The following is a 16,194-nucleotide window of genomic DNA, read 5'->3' on the forward strand; positions in this document are numbered from 1 at the left end:
TATTTCCTGAAATCTTCGTTTGACTCCTGTCCCTCAGTCATCAAGCTTGTCCTTGTCAGACACAACCATTGTTACCAGTTTCTGGGGTATCCCAGAGATGTTCTGTGTATCAACAGGCTGATAGAAAAGAATGATGTGTAATTATCACACTGAGTGTAGTGGCCTGCTACCGAAATTGTGCCTTATGCCTACAGTTATTTTTGCATTTTTTTTTCCTAAGCACAATAAAAATTTCTTATTTTCATAATATATAGCAAATTTTGGGTTAGCATACTCAAAGATTAGAAACAGGAAAACATAGCACATGTCTAGTCTACTCACCTCCCTGCACCCCCATCCTGCCTTTCTGTCTCCTTGGAGAGACAGAGGCCCCATGACATTAAGTGACATGTTCAAGGGCTCAAGTCTCTTGACCTCTAGGATAGTTCCTTCGACCACCATTTCTATCTTTAAGATTGAGGCAGGAATACATACAACCTTCATTGTTTTCTGCTTGCTTAAATAGCCATCTAAACATTTAGATAGGTGGGATTTGAAGTCTATCTACAAAATCTTCCTGTATTTTTCAGTGTCTCTCAGGCCTGAGAGGAGGTGGGAAGGCAGATTTTTTAGACTATAGTCAGCTACTGATAAGAATGACTATGCTTCGAGGGAAAATACATGTGCATATTTGCTTGTATATGCATGTATTCGTTTCCTATTGGTTCTGTAACAAATTGCCATAAGTGTGGCTTGAAACCACACAAACTTAGTATCTTCTGGTTCTGGAGGCCAGAAGTCTAAAATGGTCAGCAGGCCTGTGCTGCTTCTGGGGGCGGGCTGTAGGGGAGAACCTGTTCCCTGGCCTTCCCCAGCTTCCAGAGACCACCTGTATTTCTTGGTTCAGTCTTGAATTGCTTTGACCTCAGCTGCCATCATCCTATCTCCCTCCAACTAACTGTCCCGCCTCCCTCTTCTAATGACCCTTGGGATTACATTGGGCCCATCCCGATAACCCTGCCCGTCTCAAGATCCTGAACTTAATAATGTCTTTGAAGCCCTTTTTGCTCTGTAAATTACCATCTTCACAGGTTTGGGGGATTAGAGTGTGGACATCTCTGGGAGCCATTCTTCTGCCTCCCACAATGCATAAAGTATCTCAAAAGATGAAAAAAACTTGAAATATTGGTTGTCCTGGAGGAGAACTAGGTGGCTGGGGTTCAAGTATGGGAGAGATTTTTCCTTCTACCCTTTCCTCTCTTCAGGTATGTTTATCTGTACACATATATTCTTTATGTAATTATGAAAGTCCTTTGATGTCATGTTCTTAACATTCACAGATTTGTGTGCAGATCCTAGGTGACCAGCCAAGCTTCTTGGTTGAGTGATGATAGAGATGACCTCAGTTTCTTTGTTTATTTTAGCCAGCATCAGAATAGTTCCTATGTAACTTTTTTGAATTTAATTTAAAACATTTACTGAGGGCCCATGGGCTTTGCCTAGTAGGGGAAAGATGGGTTGGCTACGCTGAGTTACCTTCTGAGCAGTGATGTCCACTAGAACTTTGTGCAGTACTTGAAGTGTTCTCTGTCTACACTGCCCAGTATGGTAGCCAGTGGCCACATGTGGCAATTGAACACGTGAAATGTGGCTAGTCCAACTGAGGGACTGAATTTTCCATTTTGTTTACCTTTGATTAATGGAAATGGCCACATGCAACTAGAGGTCACCATACCGGACTCTGCAGCTTTAGAGAAACGTGTAAGTTCTGAGGCAGGCAGTTTCCCAGGCCCTTCTTGAGATCTGGGACCTGCCTTTAGCAATGAATTACGTTTTAAAACTTTGAGCTCCTTCTTTGCAACTGGCTTTTTTTCCTCCATAGCGAGGATGTGATGATCAGGGTTGGAAGGCCTAGGACTCCAAGAGGAGCCTATCTTGCCAGCTGCTTGGGTCTGTGGGGAAAGGTAGGCCGAGTTTCTCCTCTCACTTTCTGGCTGGAAGGAGTGCCTTTTTCAGGGGGGGCTTAGGGACAAGTCCCGGATGCCTTCCAGAATGGGTACATTTCCTCCCTTGGAGTGTAGCCTCCATTACCCTTCCCCCACCCCTTCTTACCACCTCTTCCAGCTTTGAATTTTCTGGGGCCAGAAAGTTCCAGAAATAGCAAATCAAAGCAAAGCCCACTTCTTCCCTTTGTCTTCTTCCTAGCTCCTTAGTCGAAGCCCCCTTGTGCCTGGGAATACTGCCCCTGTCTCAGAGGTCGGGGGCCTGTCTGTCCCAGAAGTAGTGCCGCAGCTGCGTCCCTGCCGCCCTGGCCCTGGGTCCCTGGGAGGGGCAGAGGTAGAGGGTCTAGGGAAGAGGGGGACAGACCGTGACCCGCGCTTCCGTCCCAGACTGCACCCCCGCCCCGCAGCAGTGCAGTCGGGCGTCCCGGCCCCTAGCTCCGGCTGTTCTGCTAGAAGCTCTCACCCTGCGCGGAGCACCGAGCGCTTAGCCACTCGCGCTTGGGCGGCTTGCGCAGGTGCGGAGGGCCCTGTGAAGCTCTGCCGTTGTGTCCTTCACACCGGCACGTGGGGCTTGAGGGAGAACCTCTCTGCCTACTGTTCTGCCTGCAAGGCTGGTGTGCTCCCTCCGTCAGCTCTCCCGTGGAGGGCTTCTCTTCCCTTGCCCCGCGGCCGCCCAGGGAAGTCGTGCCCATGGTCCCTGTGTCCTCACAAAAGGGATGTCGGGCAGCAGGCGCCAAGCCCTGGGGCCTGACGTTACACGGCCTTTGTCTACGCAGGTGAGGCACCGCCAGGAGAGCCCGAATTGGGTCCCAGACGGGAACGAGTGCCGGTGCCGTGCAGAGCCCGCCCTCTTTATACTGGGGCTCCCTGTGCCCGCTGGCCTCGAGCAGTGTCATCACATAAATGTGCCCACCTCACTGTGAGCAGCCTTTCTCTCCCCTCGCCGGATTTTCACTCTGCTCTCTTCGTCCGTAACAAACAAGCATTCTAGGCCCCGTGTGAGGCTCTGCTTCATTATCCAGTTAATCTCCATTTGCTGTCACCTATTCAGCCAGCAGTGGCATCTGCCTGCTTGTTAATCGAAAGCCTTTTTTTTCATTGTCACTTCTGGGAAGAGCTGAATGACTCATTCTGGCCCAGTCAGCCCTCTGGGGTTATCCGCCACAATAGGCCTGACCAGCCAGATTAAAGTGTGCGGTCACCGCAGGCCGGCTGTGTCATCAGCTCGGGATCCGTGGCTCCGGTCAGAGTTGTAGCGTGGACATAGCTGGGCGAGCCTGGGTAGCTCATTCTCGAGAGGGGCCTGTGGCTTCCCGGCTCCCCCTCCCTGACCCTCTGGTAACACCGGGGCTGGGGTACTTTTGTTACCCGTGTTCAGAGCTCAGTGAGAAGTAGATGTGATTGACTCCTTTCTTTCCTTGGTTTACCGCCACCCCCCCCCGCACCCCCACCCCGGGGCCTGTGGTGTGTATCTGCTCTGGGGTCAGTGCCCAGCACTTAGAAGGCAGACAGCTGGTCAGTCCTTGCAGGATGAACGAATATGTGTCTGCTACAAGTCAGGGACCCTAAGATTAAGGCAAGGGCAGCAGTGATTCCCCCGGCAGTGTGCAGTAAACCCACTTAGAAGGCTTCCTGAACATGCGTGGTCTCCACCCCAGTGCCTAGAGATTCTGATTCGGTGGTTCTAAGTAGAGACTGAGGACTCTGCATTTTTTTGAAGCATGCATTCAGGTGATTCCTTTTTAGGTAATTAGCATCCAAAAGGCAATGCCCCAGGGGCTTTCAAGAGAGTGATGGGTTCAGGAAGTTTCCTGTGGGACGTGCAGGAAACAACTTTAGTGCATTCCATTTTTATTTACCAGAGAAGGCAGATAGGTTTCATTTGACAAGTCAGCTCAGATCTGTTCATAGTGGCTGCCGTGTGGAAGAAGATTCCAAGGACATGCTTAGCTTGCTGGGGGTTGTGGGGGGAGGACCGTGGTTACTAATCAGTGATGTCGTCTGCAGGTGCAGATGGGAGTGGGGGCCACACCTGCTGTCTTGGGGGCCTGGACACAGGGCCTGGAGACTGGGTCCTCAGCTGCTATGGTCTCAGCACAGGGCAGGCCAGCCGAGATGCACAGTGCGAGAAATCATTACAAGCCTTGGCTACCTTTCCTCCTCTTTAGATCTTGGGATTGGATGTAGAGAGCAGCCTGACAGACTTGCAGGGAGTGGGGAGAGCACACTCTGGTACCAGACTGGGTCCTGCCTTACCACTGAGCGGTTGTGTGAAATTGGGCCACTTCTTTAACTCGGGGTCTTGATTTCCTTTTCTGTAAATGGAAGTAGTAATAGTACCTCGCTCCCAGGGATGAAATGAGGTGAAGTATATCGAGCACTCAGGAGAGGGCCTGGCACATAGGACAGTGCGTGCTGGCTGTTACTTTTCCTTGGAGCTTACCAGGATTTGTGGGTAGAGAATTTTGAACTCTCTGGAGAAGGGAACTTTTGGAGTCGGAGACGCTCTTCTGGTGATGGGGCTGTGAAATTCACACAAGAGGAGGGTACACCGGGGGCCTCTGAACCGCCCAAGAACACATCTGTCTCTAGTGAAAGGAGAAGGGTCGTGAAATGTAGGCATGGGCTTAGGCCTTCTGACAACTTCTCCCTATCCGTGGAGCTGTGGGAGGCAGGCCACTGAAATACCCAGGGGGCAGTTAGATGTTCACCTGTAGTTTTGAAGACTTTTTTTTTTTTTTTTAAGATTTTTTATTTATTTATTTGAGAGAGAGAGAATGAGAGACAGAGCACAAGAGGGAAGAGGGTCAGAGGGAGAAGCAGACTCCCCGCTGAGCAGGGAGCCCGATATGGGACTCGATCCCGGGACTCCAGGATCATGACCTGAGCCGAAGGCAGTCGCTTAACCAACTGAGCCACCCAGGCGCCCCACCTGTAGTTTTGAAAAGGAGGAGTTCAGTTGGATTTTTCCATCGGGAGAGAGGGTGCTGCTAACTGGGACCTACGTTCAAAAGGCAGCACTGATGATGCAGGAACAAGAACCACAGCATTCCAGCATTTATGAGCTGGCCGAGGTGGCTGTCTTGTTAAATTTTAACCAGCTGCTCGGCTGGTTAGCAAACCCTCCCAGGACATCTTCCCCCTGGGACAGGTTCTCCTGAAACCCAGAGAGCCCACATAAGACTTTTTCTTCCTAGTTATCTTACTATTTTTCACCCAAGTGACCTCTGTTAAGTTCCCGTCCTCTGTGCCCAGGTTATGCTGAGTGTTGGGGGGTGGGCCAAAAGAGGTGGCCTGGACCACAGGTACTCAAACTCTAAAAAAGAATCTGTCCTTAGTCTGTCCACTGCCTATGGGGGTGGGGTGGGGCACAGAGGTCCATCCGGCAAAGCCTCGGGATGCCCCCTTTGGTGTTTACCGTACACGACGGGGTGGCTGAGACGTGTGTGCCGCTGGAGCAGGCCATCTGTGCAGAGGGCCAGCCAGGTCCCTAGCGGTCCCGAGAGAGCTCAGGCAGGGTAGTGTGAGAACTGGCCTGGAAGGGTGGTGGTTGGCAGAGCGGCACACACGGCACGTTCAGGCAGTGGTAAGTGGGCCGTTTTGGTAAAGCGCAGCATCGGCATGAGGACCAAGGTTGGACTGCCTGGCCTGGGAGCTGTGGAGGGGCTGTGCGCAGGAGAGTGACGTGAGCAGCATGGAAGACAGACTCGAGCCACGGCCGGTCGGATGGGCCGCCTCACCGGCGTGCAGTGAGGCGGGAGCAGAGACGGGAGCGGGCGCAGAGGCGCAGGGTGGCGGTCAGCACCTCCCCTCCATGTACATGACAGAACCCCGAGGCTGGCCTGGAGGGAACGGATCCGCCTTGAAAACCTGCATCTTTCCTCCTCACCAGTCAATTTCTTCTCGTGTTTTACAGATTCAGCCAGTTATTGAAAAAACGTTTCCTTTCTCTCAAGTTCCAGAAGCCTTCCTGAAGGTAGAAAGAGGACATGCGAGAGGAAAGACCGTGATTAATGTCATTTAAATAAACACTGTGTGGTGATTGTTGGCTGTCTTATTTGGTGAGGGCCTCTCGGCCCGGACGTTTTTGTAACCGTTGCTTTCCAGATTAGATGATAAGTTCCATGATCCAAGTGTGGAAAAACAGACACCTTTTTGCCAGTAATTTGTCTTCTGAACTGAGCACAGATTCATTTTATAGCCCCCCACCCCCACCGTCTGCACGTCACCCCACCCAGAGAGCTGTCTGGTACCCTGCCCGACACCCCTGCGTTCCTGTTTGCCGAGAGGTCCTCTGAGCCAAGCCGAGGGGACACACAAGTAAGACAGGCCATGCAAATCGTCGCGCTTGGCCTGCTCTAGAAATTGCACAGGGGAGACTGCAGAGCTTTCTTCAGGCTGTTTGTTCATGCCACATTTTCCCGTTGTTGTGTCCTCTTCTGTTCCAGTAGCTCAGACTCTATTCCTGTGAGCTGCTAAAACTTGTGGCATGTGGCTGGATGGCAGCGTGAAGAGCTTCCTTCAAGCTACTTCCTTCTTGCAAACAGTGCTCCTGGATGATTCCAGCTGGGCATGGTTTCCTCTGCTCTGCTGTGGTCCTAACCACCCTCAGAGTTCTCAACCTCTCCTTAGGGTCACATACAAAATCTGGCTGGTGATTTGGTTGTTGACTCAAGACAATGAAAGGGGACGCTCAAGTTTCTAACTTTTTAAAACCCTTACATTTTGCATAAGGGCTAGGCCTCTTTCAGCAATCGAAACGTGCTTCTCTGAAGACTTTTCCGTGGAAATGGCAACCCTTCTCCAGTGTCTCACCTTAAATGCCTGCACTTAGTTATCTCACCAGTAAGCCCACTGCAGTTTTTGAATCTGTCTGGGACCTTCACTCAAGGTAAGTGTTTCTTTCCTGGTGTTTTCCTCATTACCTCACCTCAGCTACTGGCTTTTAGCTTTGGACGTAGACTTGTTTAGTAACGTGCTACTTGGCTTCTTCCTGTCAGACACTCATTTGGTAATGTGTTAGATGAGAGCTTCTCTGGAATTGCTGGTCTCACCAGTACAAATATTTCGGGAGAGAGAAAACGTTATTCTCGGCAGTCCCAGCCACTCTTGACTTCCGTCTGAACAGTCTCCGCTCTTTTCCTGGTGGGCTCCCACGTGGTACAGTGAGGGGGCAGAACTCTTGAGGGAGGACCTCACTTACCCGCAGGTCCTCTCTTGGAAAGTGGAGCGGGCCCTTTCACCACTGAGTCTGGAAAGCCCTGAAACCTGCCTCTTGCTCATCCGTCAGCCGGCTGCCTCGCTGTGACGTGTCGTAACGGCCACGGCAAGGACGCGCTCAGCCCTCATCCGTACAGTTAACCAGAAACAAGTTTATTCAGGAGAGAAATTCAACACCGGCGATTGCAGAAAGTCTGACCCCCGCACACTAGTGATCTGCACAAAGGCCTCAAGTCCCAGCTATACATCTCAGAACAGGACAGACCTGTTGGCAGCTGTGGGACATGTGCAGACGTTACTTTAAAACTGAAGCTAAGCTCCTGACCACAACTGCCTACCCAAGACTCCAGAGAGGAGACCACATTTTAGCATTGGAAAAACACTGCAACAGATGAAAAGGAAACAAGATTTGTTCTTCCTGGAATGACAGCACCACTATTAAGGATAATGAAATAAGGACAAAAAGAGGAAGAGTATATGCAAAGAAGGTCTAGCAGAAGGCACTGGTTGGATAGCACCGTGTAAGCCAGTATATTGTCAGCAGTTAAACTCTTAACCTTTTTCACCGAAACGCTGCATTTTAGGGCCTCCCGAGTCCTACCATTTGAACAAGCATCGCTCCAGGCCTCCTTTCCTTCACACCCTGGAGAATTGCCCGTCATCCCCCACTGCCTGCCCCATCTCTCATGTCTGCCGCCCGAGTCCGTGTGGCCCCGGGGGCCGTGGTCCGGAGACCAGAGGCGGCTCCGGGCAGGCCTCACGCCAGTGCGGCTGGGTAGGAGGGCGGCACCTGAGGGGACAGGCCTGAGCTTAGCAAAGGCTCATAGGCCATTGCTTCAGAACGAATAGTAGAGGAGGGAGGATGGACTGATAAACTAGGTCTGGCATCTGCAAGAAAAGCGTTAAGCAACACTCGTTCGTGACATTTCAGGGCCGCCCACAAGTGGGTTAAAATCATCCAGATCCTGCTCGTGTTAGCGGACGTGACGTGAAATCCTGTACACTTACTAATGTTCAATACTAACAAAGTATTTTGTTTATTTGGTTCCTTAAAATGTCTGATTCAGTAAGCCTTTCCCCACTTTACTATAGAGCATAATTAACGATCCCAGAAAACCGAAGAACCAAAATTATTGGCCTGATATATTATTTCTTCTCAGATGCTAACCCTTGAGCTTTTATCCATCCCTGTAAAGTGTAAGGCATTGGTAGGCCCACAAAGTCTACTCGAAGTCTGTTCCTGTTCTCTCCTGTCACTATCTTTGGAAATAATTTAAAATGTCCATAGTCTTGATACTTTTTTTTTTTTTTAACACCCAAAAGCTGCTAATGAGGCAACCTGTTAAGCAGCTACTGAAAGGAAGGCAGGAAATGAAAGAAGGACAAATGGTTGGTTTAAAACTATTATAGTCTTTTGAAAAGAGGAGACCATAGTCCTGGTCACGGCAGGGTCATTCAGAGGAGGACCTAGAGCTCCTGCAGAAGGAGCAGGTCCCCTTTACTCGGGGCTCTGTCCATTTTTGTTTTTAAGCAGCTGGAAGACCTCCAGGAGCATTCCTCCTGCGTTCTTCAGGTTTACAGGACCATGGCTTCCCACACTTGTGTTAACTTCTCTTTGCTGACGGTGTTGAGGATAATGTGATTTTGGTCATACTGTGTTCCCCCTGAAAGAAAGAAAAGGAAAATAATAAAAGGAAATGTGCCTGTAGGAGGCAAAGCAGAGAGGAAAGGCCTGGGCTGAGAGGATGAATCAGCTCTCGGTTGTGTTCAAATCCCATCCTTTGGGCACCAACAGCTCCATACAGGATGTCCTTACCTCCCAGGGCTCCTTTTCCTCCTCAAGACTTAAAACCTAGGAAGCACTCACTCTTTAGGTGTCTGAAATTAGGGGGCGAGGAGTGGGGAGGTGGAAGAATCTAAAGAAGGGAAAAGGAACAGAGCGATTGTGAAATATATTCAGTGATCGTGGAAAGTAGTGGAAGAGTTGGCATCTGGAACAGGTTTTGCATGAACAATGACAAATGGCTGTATTAGGGCAAAGGGGAGGTTTGAAAGACACCCAGATACGTGGACTGGGCAGCACACCCACTCCTGGGAATGCACTTGGTATATAAAAATTCACAGCACTTGATCCTGAGTTTAACTGTACTTTTAAAATTAGCATAATTTAAACTTTCACCAGAATGTAAAAATATTTTCCAAGGGTGCCTACTAGACATTTAGATACATGGGTGCTAAAAAAACATGGCGTCTTCTTTTGATGGAGAAGCATCAAAGTGTTACCTGATTTTTTTTTTTCAGTGTGGAATAAATAACGGTTTCAAATACCTTATCCTTTCTTAGCATAAGCCTCTGCACCAAGGTTATATCACAGGGACTCCATCGAAATAAAAATCTGTTCCTCTAGATATGAGGCAGTGTGACTGGTATTGAAATCCTGCTGCATCCTCAAGCCAAGAAGAATTAAATGTTCTTATTTTTTTAAGCATTTATAAGAAATCAGTTTATCATCACTGATGATCTAGAGCTTCTACACATCTAGGTATAGGATAGAATACCAGAGCAAGGTGCCCTGAGCCTATAAGTGTGTCATGGGAAAAAAGTTACCACCACCAGCAAATCCCACTGTCTCCACTGAGACACACACACTCTACTCCATTGAGATTTGGGGGTGTATTAGGATTACAGTGTTGTCTTTATTCTTTAGGATTATGATGTATACACAAAAAGAATGTTAAGATACCATAATCTTAATTAGAATCATGAAGACTAGAAAGTCCTTGAGAAATCATCTGATTTCATTCTTCTGCCTCTGGAGAGAATGGAGATCATCCCAAACTTTTGATGTTTTTAAAGCGAGGAGGAATCTGCTTCCATTGCTGTCATAATGTACGGGGTCTGAAATAATACATGACTTCTACCAAAAAAACGCCTCCCTCCCCAGACACCAGGAGGTAAGTTACAAGAAAGCCCCTTGGTCTGATAAATCTTGGGGCAAGGTCAGCAGGTAACAAATGGTTCAACAGCTGTAGCTGAGGAAAATCCGAAGTCTCTATTAAGTGTAGCCGAGAGGGATTTATATTTCCCTTGCACCTACTCCCTCATGTCCACGAGGTGGCATCATTCTCCCACATTCTGAGAAAGTGAAATTCAGTTTAACAAGGCCAGTGACTAGTACAGTTCCCCTACCTAGTCTATACTGAGAGTTCATAAACCTATAGAAACCATGTCCTTACTCAGGAAGCATTGGAAGTACTTAGAATGCATTTTAGGAAGGGACCTTGGAGCTTTAAAGCAAAGCCCTATGGAGGAAGCTTCTAGAGTCCCACAGTTCTTGCCAGTCAGGACTTGAAGCCAGGTACCCTTACTCCTCGTCAAGTGCCAGTGTAGCAAGTGGGAAAAAGTCCTGTATGCTTGGAGCTTCTACATTGTAAACTCTGAAGCCAAGGTAGTATTTCCCTCCCCACTTTGGTACCCAGTATGACTAGCTCATAAGGATTACAGGGACCTCTAACCTTGACACAGAAAACTGATCACGTAAGAAACATGAATCCGTTTGTTTTTTTTAAAAAAAAAAAAAAAACAATGTTTTGGGGCGCCTGGGTGGCTCAGTCGTTAAGTGTCTGCCTTCGGCTCAGGTCGGGATCCCAGAATCCTGGGATCGAGCCCCACATCCGGCTCCCTGCTCAGCGGGGAGCCTGCTTCTCCCTCTTCTACTCTCTCTGCTTGTGTTCCCTCTCTGGCTGTGTTTCTGTCAAATAAATAAAATCTTAAAAAAAAAAACAATTTTCCAATTTAGTCACATTTCTTTGGTTTTGAAACTCTGTCTTGTTAGACCAAGGAGCTCTAGTTCAATAAGATGATACATGCACATGCATGAGAATCCTCAGCTATACTCACTGAGATCAGGGCCTTTTGTGGTTTTTAGTCTATTGTAATAAAATAAATGGTTTGAAGTCAGCCTAGGTCCAGATTCCACCTGAGCACTTACGGGTCTAGGACTCTGATCAACCCCTCTGAGCCTTACTCTTGCGGCTATAAAATGGGACCGGGGAGGAGGGGGTAACCTAGGGCTGCTAGGGTTGCTGGCAAGAGCCCGTGAGCTAGAATGCATGTGGAGTGTTCGCAGTGGCTGGTCCACAGCAAGGGATCGCTTACTATTAAGAGTATGCGCATTTTCACAAGTGAAAAATACATTTTTAGTTAAGTAGAGACATAACAGAGAAAATAAATGATTCTTACCTTTGACATCTAAAACTAAATTCGGTTTCAACTTGCTGTAGATCCTGCCGTCTGGCTTCATGCTCCAGAACTGACTGTCGGCGTTCTGGTCGAGGGCGAGTCCCAGTTTAGAGCCAGAGGTCACGAGGCTCCCCACGATCGTCAGGCAGCAGTCTTCTGCTATCTGCTTATGGGAGAGACAAGGCAGCTGAGAGATGGAGACATGTTCAAGGATCATGACCAGTTCTTGGCACAAATTGACTTTTAAAGTTGTCTTTGTTGTCCGCTTCATTTACCCCACAGGAGGCTTTAGCCAGAGGAACTGGGATCAAGCAACAAATACTTACACCTTCATTTCAGGAGACACGAGTGCTGGAAAGTTCTCCATTCTTGTCCGTTGTAAGATTTCTGCCCTTCGTGAGTCAGGTAAACCTTAGAACATTAGTTCTCCCTTTCCGAAATGACCGTGATCAGAGGCGGGGGTCTATTGCTGTATCTCCCCTGACCTAACCATCTCTGCTCAGCCTGACTCTTCTGGAATGTGACTGCATCACTAATTTGAAAGGCTGTCGTAACAGTGAAATAGCTTAAAAGGCGTTTTATTATTTTAAAACTTGAAATTCCACCTACTCTATTGTCTTTCCTTCATGAGAAATGTCTAATAGAAAGTTCCAAAAAGGCATGCTATGCAACTATAAAAAGAGAAAGGATAAAATACAAATGCAGTGGAGTGTGAATTAATGCAAAGATTTTAAGGGGCCTTTTCTGAAGTGAATCTACCCCCTATATATAAGCTGTGTAGTCATATGTTCACGAGAGCCCACAGGCTGGATGTTGGTGTGGTAACATGATCACGTGATGTGTTCACGTAACACATCCTGCTACAGAAAATGCTTATGAAAAGTGTATAGTAGATAAAAAGAGTGATAATCTGGGACACTGTTTCTCATTGACCTACTGAATTCACAGTTAACATTACTAAAATGTTTATTAGAAGTAATTGCAGAAAGGCACTGTTTTCTTGAAGTGTTTAATTCAAAGACAGAAGTTGGCTTTTTTTATGCTTCTACAGTCCAGCCCCTTCCGCTTCTCATGCTATTTCTTCTACGCCTGTCTAAACAGTACTTCCGCTTACTGAAAGGATGATTCTCCCTCAAGCACAACAGACCCAATTAATAGGTTGTGCTCCCTTCTGCAGGGCTGTATGCCTTCCGCTGACTCATGGGCACCAAGGTTTAAGAAAAAAATCTGGAGCAAATAGTCAAGCCCATAAAATCAAGAAGGAGTTAAAAAGACTATCTACAACAGAAGCGTGAGCTTCTCTAATGAAGTCTTACACTACATTCAGCTTTACCATGTCTTATATGGCAGGAGTGATGCAACAGGGAGACCATTTTCCATTTTACAAGGTATGACAATTAGGCAGTGGACTGTGTTGTACACAGGGTCATATGTCTTCGCCCTAGTCTGCGGGGTCCTCCAAAATAAACCAAGAATGATTTGCATTTACAGTGCTGGGGCTTCTTGAAATAAACCATAATAAGTAGATTAAAGAAAAGGGGGAAAATAACACAGACACTTCCTTCTATTAGTACATAAAAATCAGGTATGGATGTAAATATTCCATCCTGGATCAGTGCTAGGTTTACCTCCCGTTTTAAGTTCCTAGATTGGTTCTATCAGCTAAAAAATATTTTCATGGAAAACCTTCTAATTTAGTTCTGAAAGTGCTCCAGGAAGTGTGAAATAGCATCTACTTGAAGAAAGAGGCTATTACAAACCCTTATCTAATCCTAAAAGCTCACCCTGCATTTGATGCATCCTTCTTGATAAATCCAGATCTGATCATCAGCACCGACATCTTCCATGACCTGTATTCTCAGTAGCTTCAGATCCTCTAGGTTTCCATTGGTGGACATGAATAACCCCGTTGCTTTGTTTCGAAGTCTGAAATAAATACGTTTCTGGAAGACAAAGATGCCGGCAGTAGTCATATGTAGGGAGTACTATTGGGGGCACAGAATAAGCATTGACAGCAGGGGCAGAATCAGAGGTGAGGCTGGAATAGGGATCATTGCTATATCCCTCAGAGGCTTTAGGATCTTCTCAAGGAGGAGAGTTTGTCAAAATTTCCAAGTGCCTGGGGCAGGGAGCCTGGGGAGAGCCCACAGGCTGGATGTTGGTGTGGTAACATTTCCAAAAGCCATCACGACCCCTAAGCACCAGAAACAGAGCCCAAATCCAAAAATTCAGGGGGTGGGGAGAGACCAATTTTATACTTAAAACTGAAACTAAAAAGCTGAGTTATATTTACAAAAAATGAAAAAGATTTCAGAGAAGAGTACTGAAAACCTGGAGAGGGGAAAACAAATACCTGAACAAAAGGTCGTAGAGAACCTATTTGTCGACAGCCACTGAACTCATACCAATTCGGGACCTCCGCTGGGGACAGGAGGAACTGCCGGCCCCTGTAATTGCCATATTCATAAGTAACCCATCTGGGGAAAAAGGAGAAAACCATAGTAAGTGGCAGTATCCATTTGACAGTCGGCCACTGTTATTTTTACAGTGCTTCCCATTTTTACACCAAGTTTTATACCTTAAATATACATGGGGGGAGAAAAGGAAACTACCTTATCTAAAACACTTAAAGCACCCATTTCTTGACGAGTAGGAAATTCTTGGTACCTGAGTATTTATGCCAAAAAGATCCATTCCTGAATAGAAACAGGTTAAGTTTTTCCTTCCAATAAGGCCATGAAATATGGTCCTTTCCACAAGGCTGCCCCATACTTCCTGTGAGGCTTTTATAAAACATTTTCAGTTGTAATTTTTTTTTTAAAGATTTTATTTATTTGAGAGAGAGCACTCAAAAGGGGATGCAGGCATAGGGAGAGGTAGAAGCAGGGAGCCCGACCGGGGCTCTATCCTAGGACCCTGGGATCATGACCTGAGTTGAAGGCAGACACTTAACCAACTGAGCCACCCAGGCGCCCCCAGTTGTAATAATCTTTTTTTTTTTTTTTTTAAGATTTTATTTATTTGACAGAGAACACAAGCAGGGGGAGTGGGAGAGGGAGAAGCAGTCTTCCTGCCGAGCAGGGAGCCCGACGTGGGGCTCGATCCCAGGACCCTGGGATCATGACTTGAGCCAAAGGTAGACACTTAACGGCTGAGCCACCCAGGTGCCCCCAGTTGTAATAATCTTTTATTTAAATAGTTACTATTTGTAAAGTTCTTAGTGTGTGACACATGCTATGTATTATATAAGGGTTAAATAAAAATAACTCAATAAATGTTTATTTAAAACAAGTGTAATCTTCCTCAATCCAGAAAACTGCTAAAGATACTCTGGTCTCTCTGCCCGAAGATGCTGTTACCCACACCTGAAAAAGTATGGGTTCTAGTACACACTGGCATGCAGGCAACCCAGCAACTTTCCTCTCTGGCTGATGCATGACATCAATGAAGAATGTTCTCTACTTTTAATCCTGGAATTCTAAAATGTTATCATCTTAGCCATTTTATCATAAAAACAAAATATTAAAACCTTTTGGGGGAGGGAATCACCCATAATTCTACCACCATAGTAATCCATAATTGTTTTGTTAATAACTGTAGGCCTATTGTTTTTAGGAGGGAAAGAAAAATAATTTCTTAAAAATGCTTATTACATGGGTAGTCCTTCATTTCTGTATCTTAATTTCAAAATTATTCAAAGTTGAGAAAAATCTTTCCACATTGATTTTTAATCATCGTGCACAGCATCTGCTAATCATTCCTAGGTAAAGGAAAATCCTGACCCTTACTCCAAAGCCCAAGGACTTGGCCTTTCAAAGGGATAAGAAAAATCAGCTCCCTTTCTTACCTGCTAAAAAAGTGATCAATATATTTACTGAGCACTGGTTTGCAAAGGATTCCCCTAGGAACTTGAGAGGAGCTAAAGACAAAGTCCGTTTCTTAAGTAAATTAAAAATCTGGATGAAGAGATGAAAACTACCTCACACATGGCTTTTCCTAGTGGGAAAACTGTGCTATGAAGGTGCATAATTATTAACCCTTACAGGAAATAAGGGGATAACAGGTTATGTTTCAGTTTGCTTAAGGTAGCTTATGCAAGAAAGAAATAGGATCAAACCTAATTTTAAAAATCAAATATTTTACTGAATAAAAAGTAGGTAACTCACTCACATGCCACCAATCACCTGAACAGACCGTATCAGTGTGTTGAATCCTAGGGATCGGAGATTAACTACTTCTGCATTAAGTTCAATCTTTTTTCCTTTGAAGTCTTCTCTTTCAAAAAGAATAATTGTTGGTTCAGAAAATTCCTGTTGAGGAACAAAAATAGTGTTCTGTTACTCAGCTTTGATGATAATTTGAGCTCATACAGAAATAATCTTGTTAAGGACAAATCACAAGATCTGACCAGGCTTACCCTGTCCTAAAGTCTCTTTCCCTGGAGGTCTGGGTGTTCCTGTACTCCACAGCTAAAGAGAGGAAGGACAGAGGGGCAGCAAGGTTTTCTACTGCATAGAAAGGTAGGCAAATATAATGGTGTTTTAAAGCGGGGGGGGCGGGGGGGGAACACATATCCTAGGCACAAAGGAAGGGGTATTTGAATCAACACTTGTAATTTATTTTCAATTTTGCAATTTTCTTATTGGGGATAAGGAGGGGCTGGGGAGCCATGTACGTAAGTAAATGGTAAGGGTCTAAGGATGGTGGCGGTCTGGGGTCTAGTGGAACAGTGGTAATTACCTAATCAAGG

The 16,194-nt window shown here is 46.4% G+C and overlaps 2 protein-coding genes across 3 annotated transcripts in view; one reads left to right on the plus strand and one right to left on the minus strand.

The window, feature by feature from the left end:
- Positions 1-6,025, plus strand: part of RTN4IP1 (reticulon 4 interacting protein 1) — a 43,321-nt gene extending 37,296 nt beyond the window's left edge. For both annotated transcript variants that reach the window (XM_027601957.1, XM_027601958.1), the window contains one exon: positions 5,899-6,025. In XM_027601957.1, the coding sequence (XP_027457758.1) occupies positions 5,899-6,006 (108 nt within the window). In that variant the 3' untranslated portion in view covers positions 6,007-6,025. The remainder of the gene's footprint in view (positions 1-5,898) is intronic.
- A 2,185-nt stretch (positions 6,026-8,210) lies between these two features.
- Positions 8,211-16,194, minus strand: part of CRYBG1 (crystallin beta-gamma domain containing 1) — a 197,910-nt gene continuing 189,926 nt past the window's right edge. Inside the window, exons 18-22 of the mRNA XM_027601951.2 lie at positions 15,615-15,754; positions 13,798-13,921; positions 13,229-13,387; positions 11,445-11,607; positions 8,211-8,866 (exon numbers count right to left, since the gene is read on the minus strand). Coding sequence (XP_027457752.2) covers positions 8,778-8,866; positions 11,445-11,607; positions 13,229-13,387; positions 13,798-13,921; positions 15,615-15,754 — 675 coding nt within the window. The 3' untranslated portion in view covers positions 8,211-8,777. The remainder of the gene's footprint in view (positions 8,867-11,444; positions 11,608-13,228; positions 13,388-13,797; positions 13,922-15,614; positions 15,755-16,194) is intronic.

This window comes from Zalophus californianus, chromosome 7 (assembly GCF_009762305.2).
Source record: "Zalophus californianus isolate mZalCal1 chromosome 7, mZalCal1.pri.v2, whole genome shotgun sequence".
Taxonomy (NCBI): domain Eukaryota; kingdom Metazoa; phylum Chordata; class Mammalia; order Carnivora; family Otariidae; genus Zalophus; species Zalophus californianus.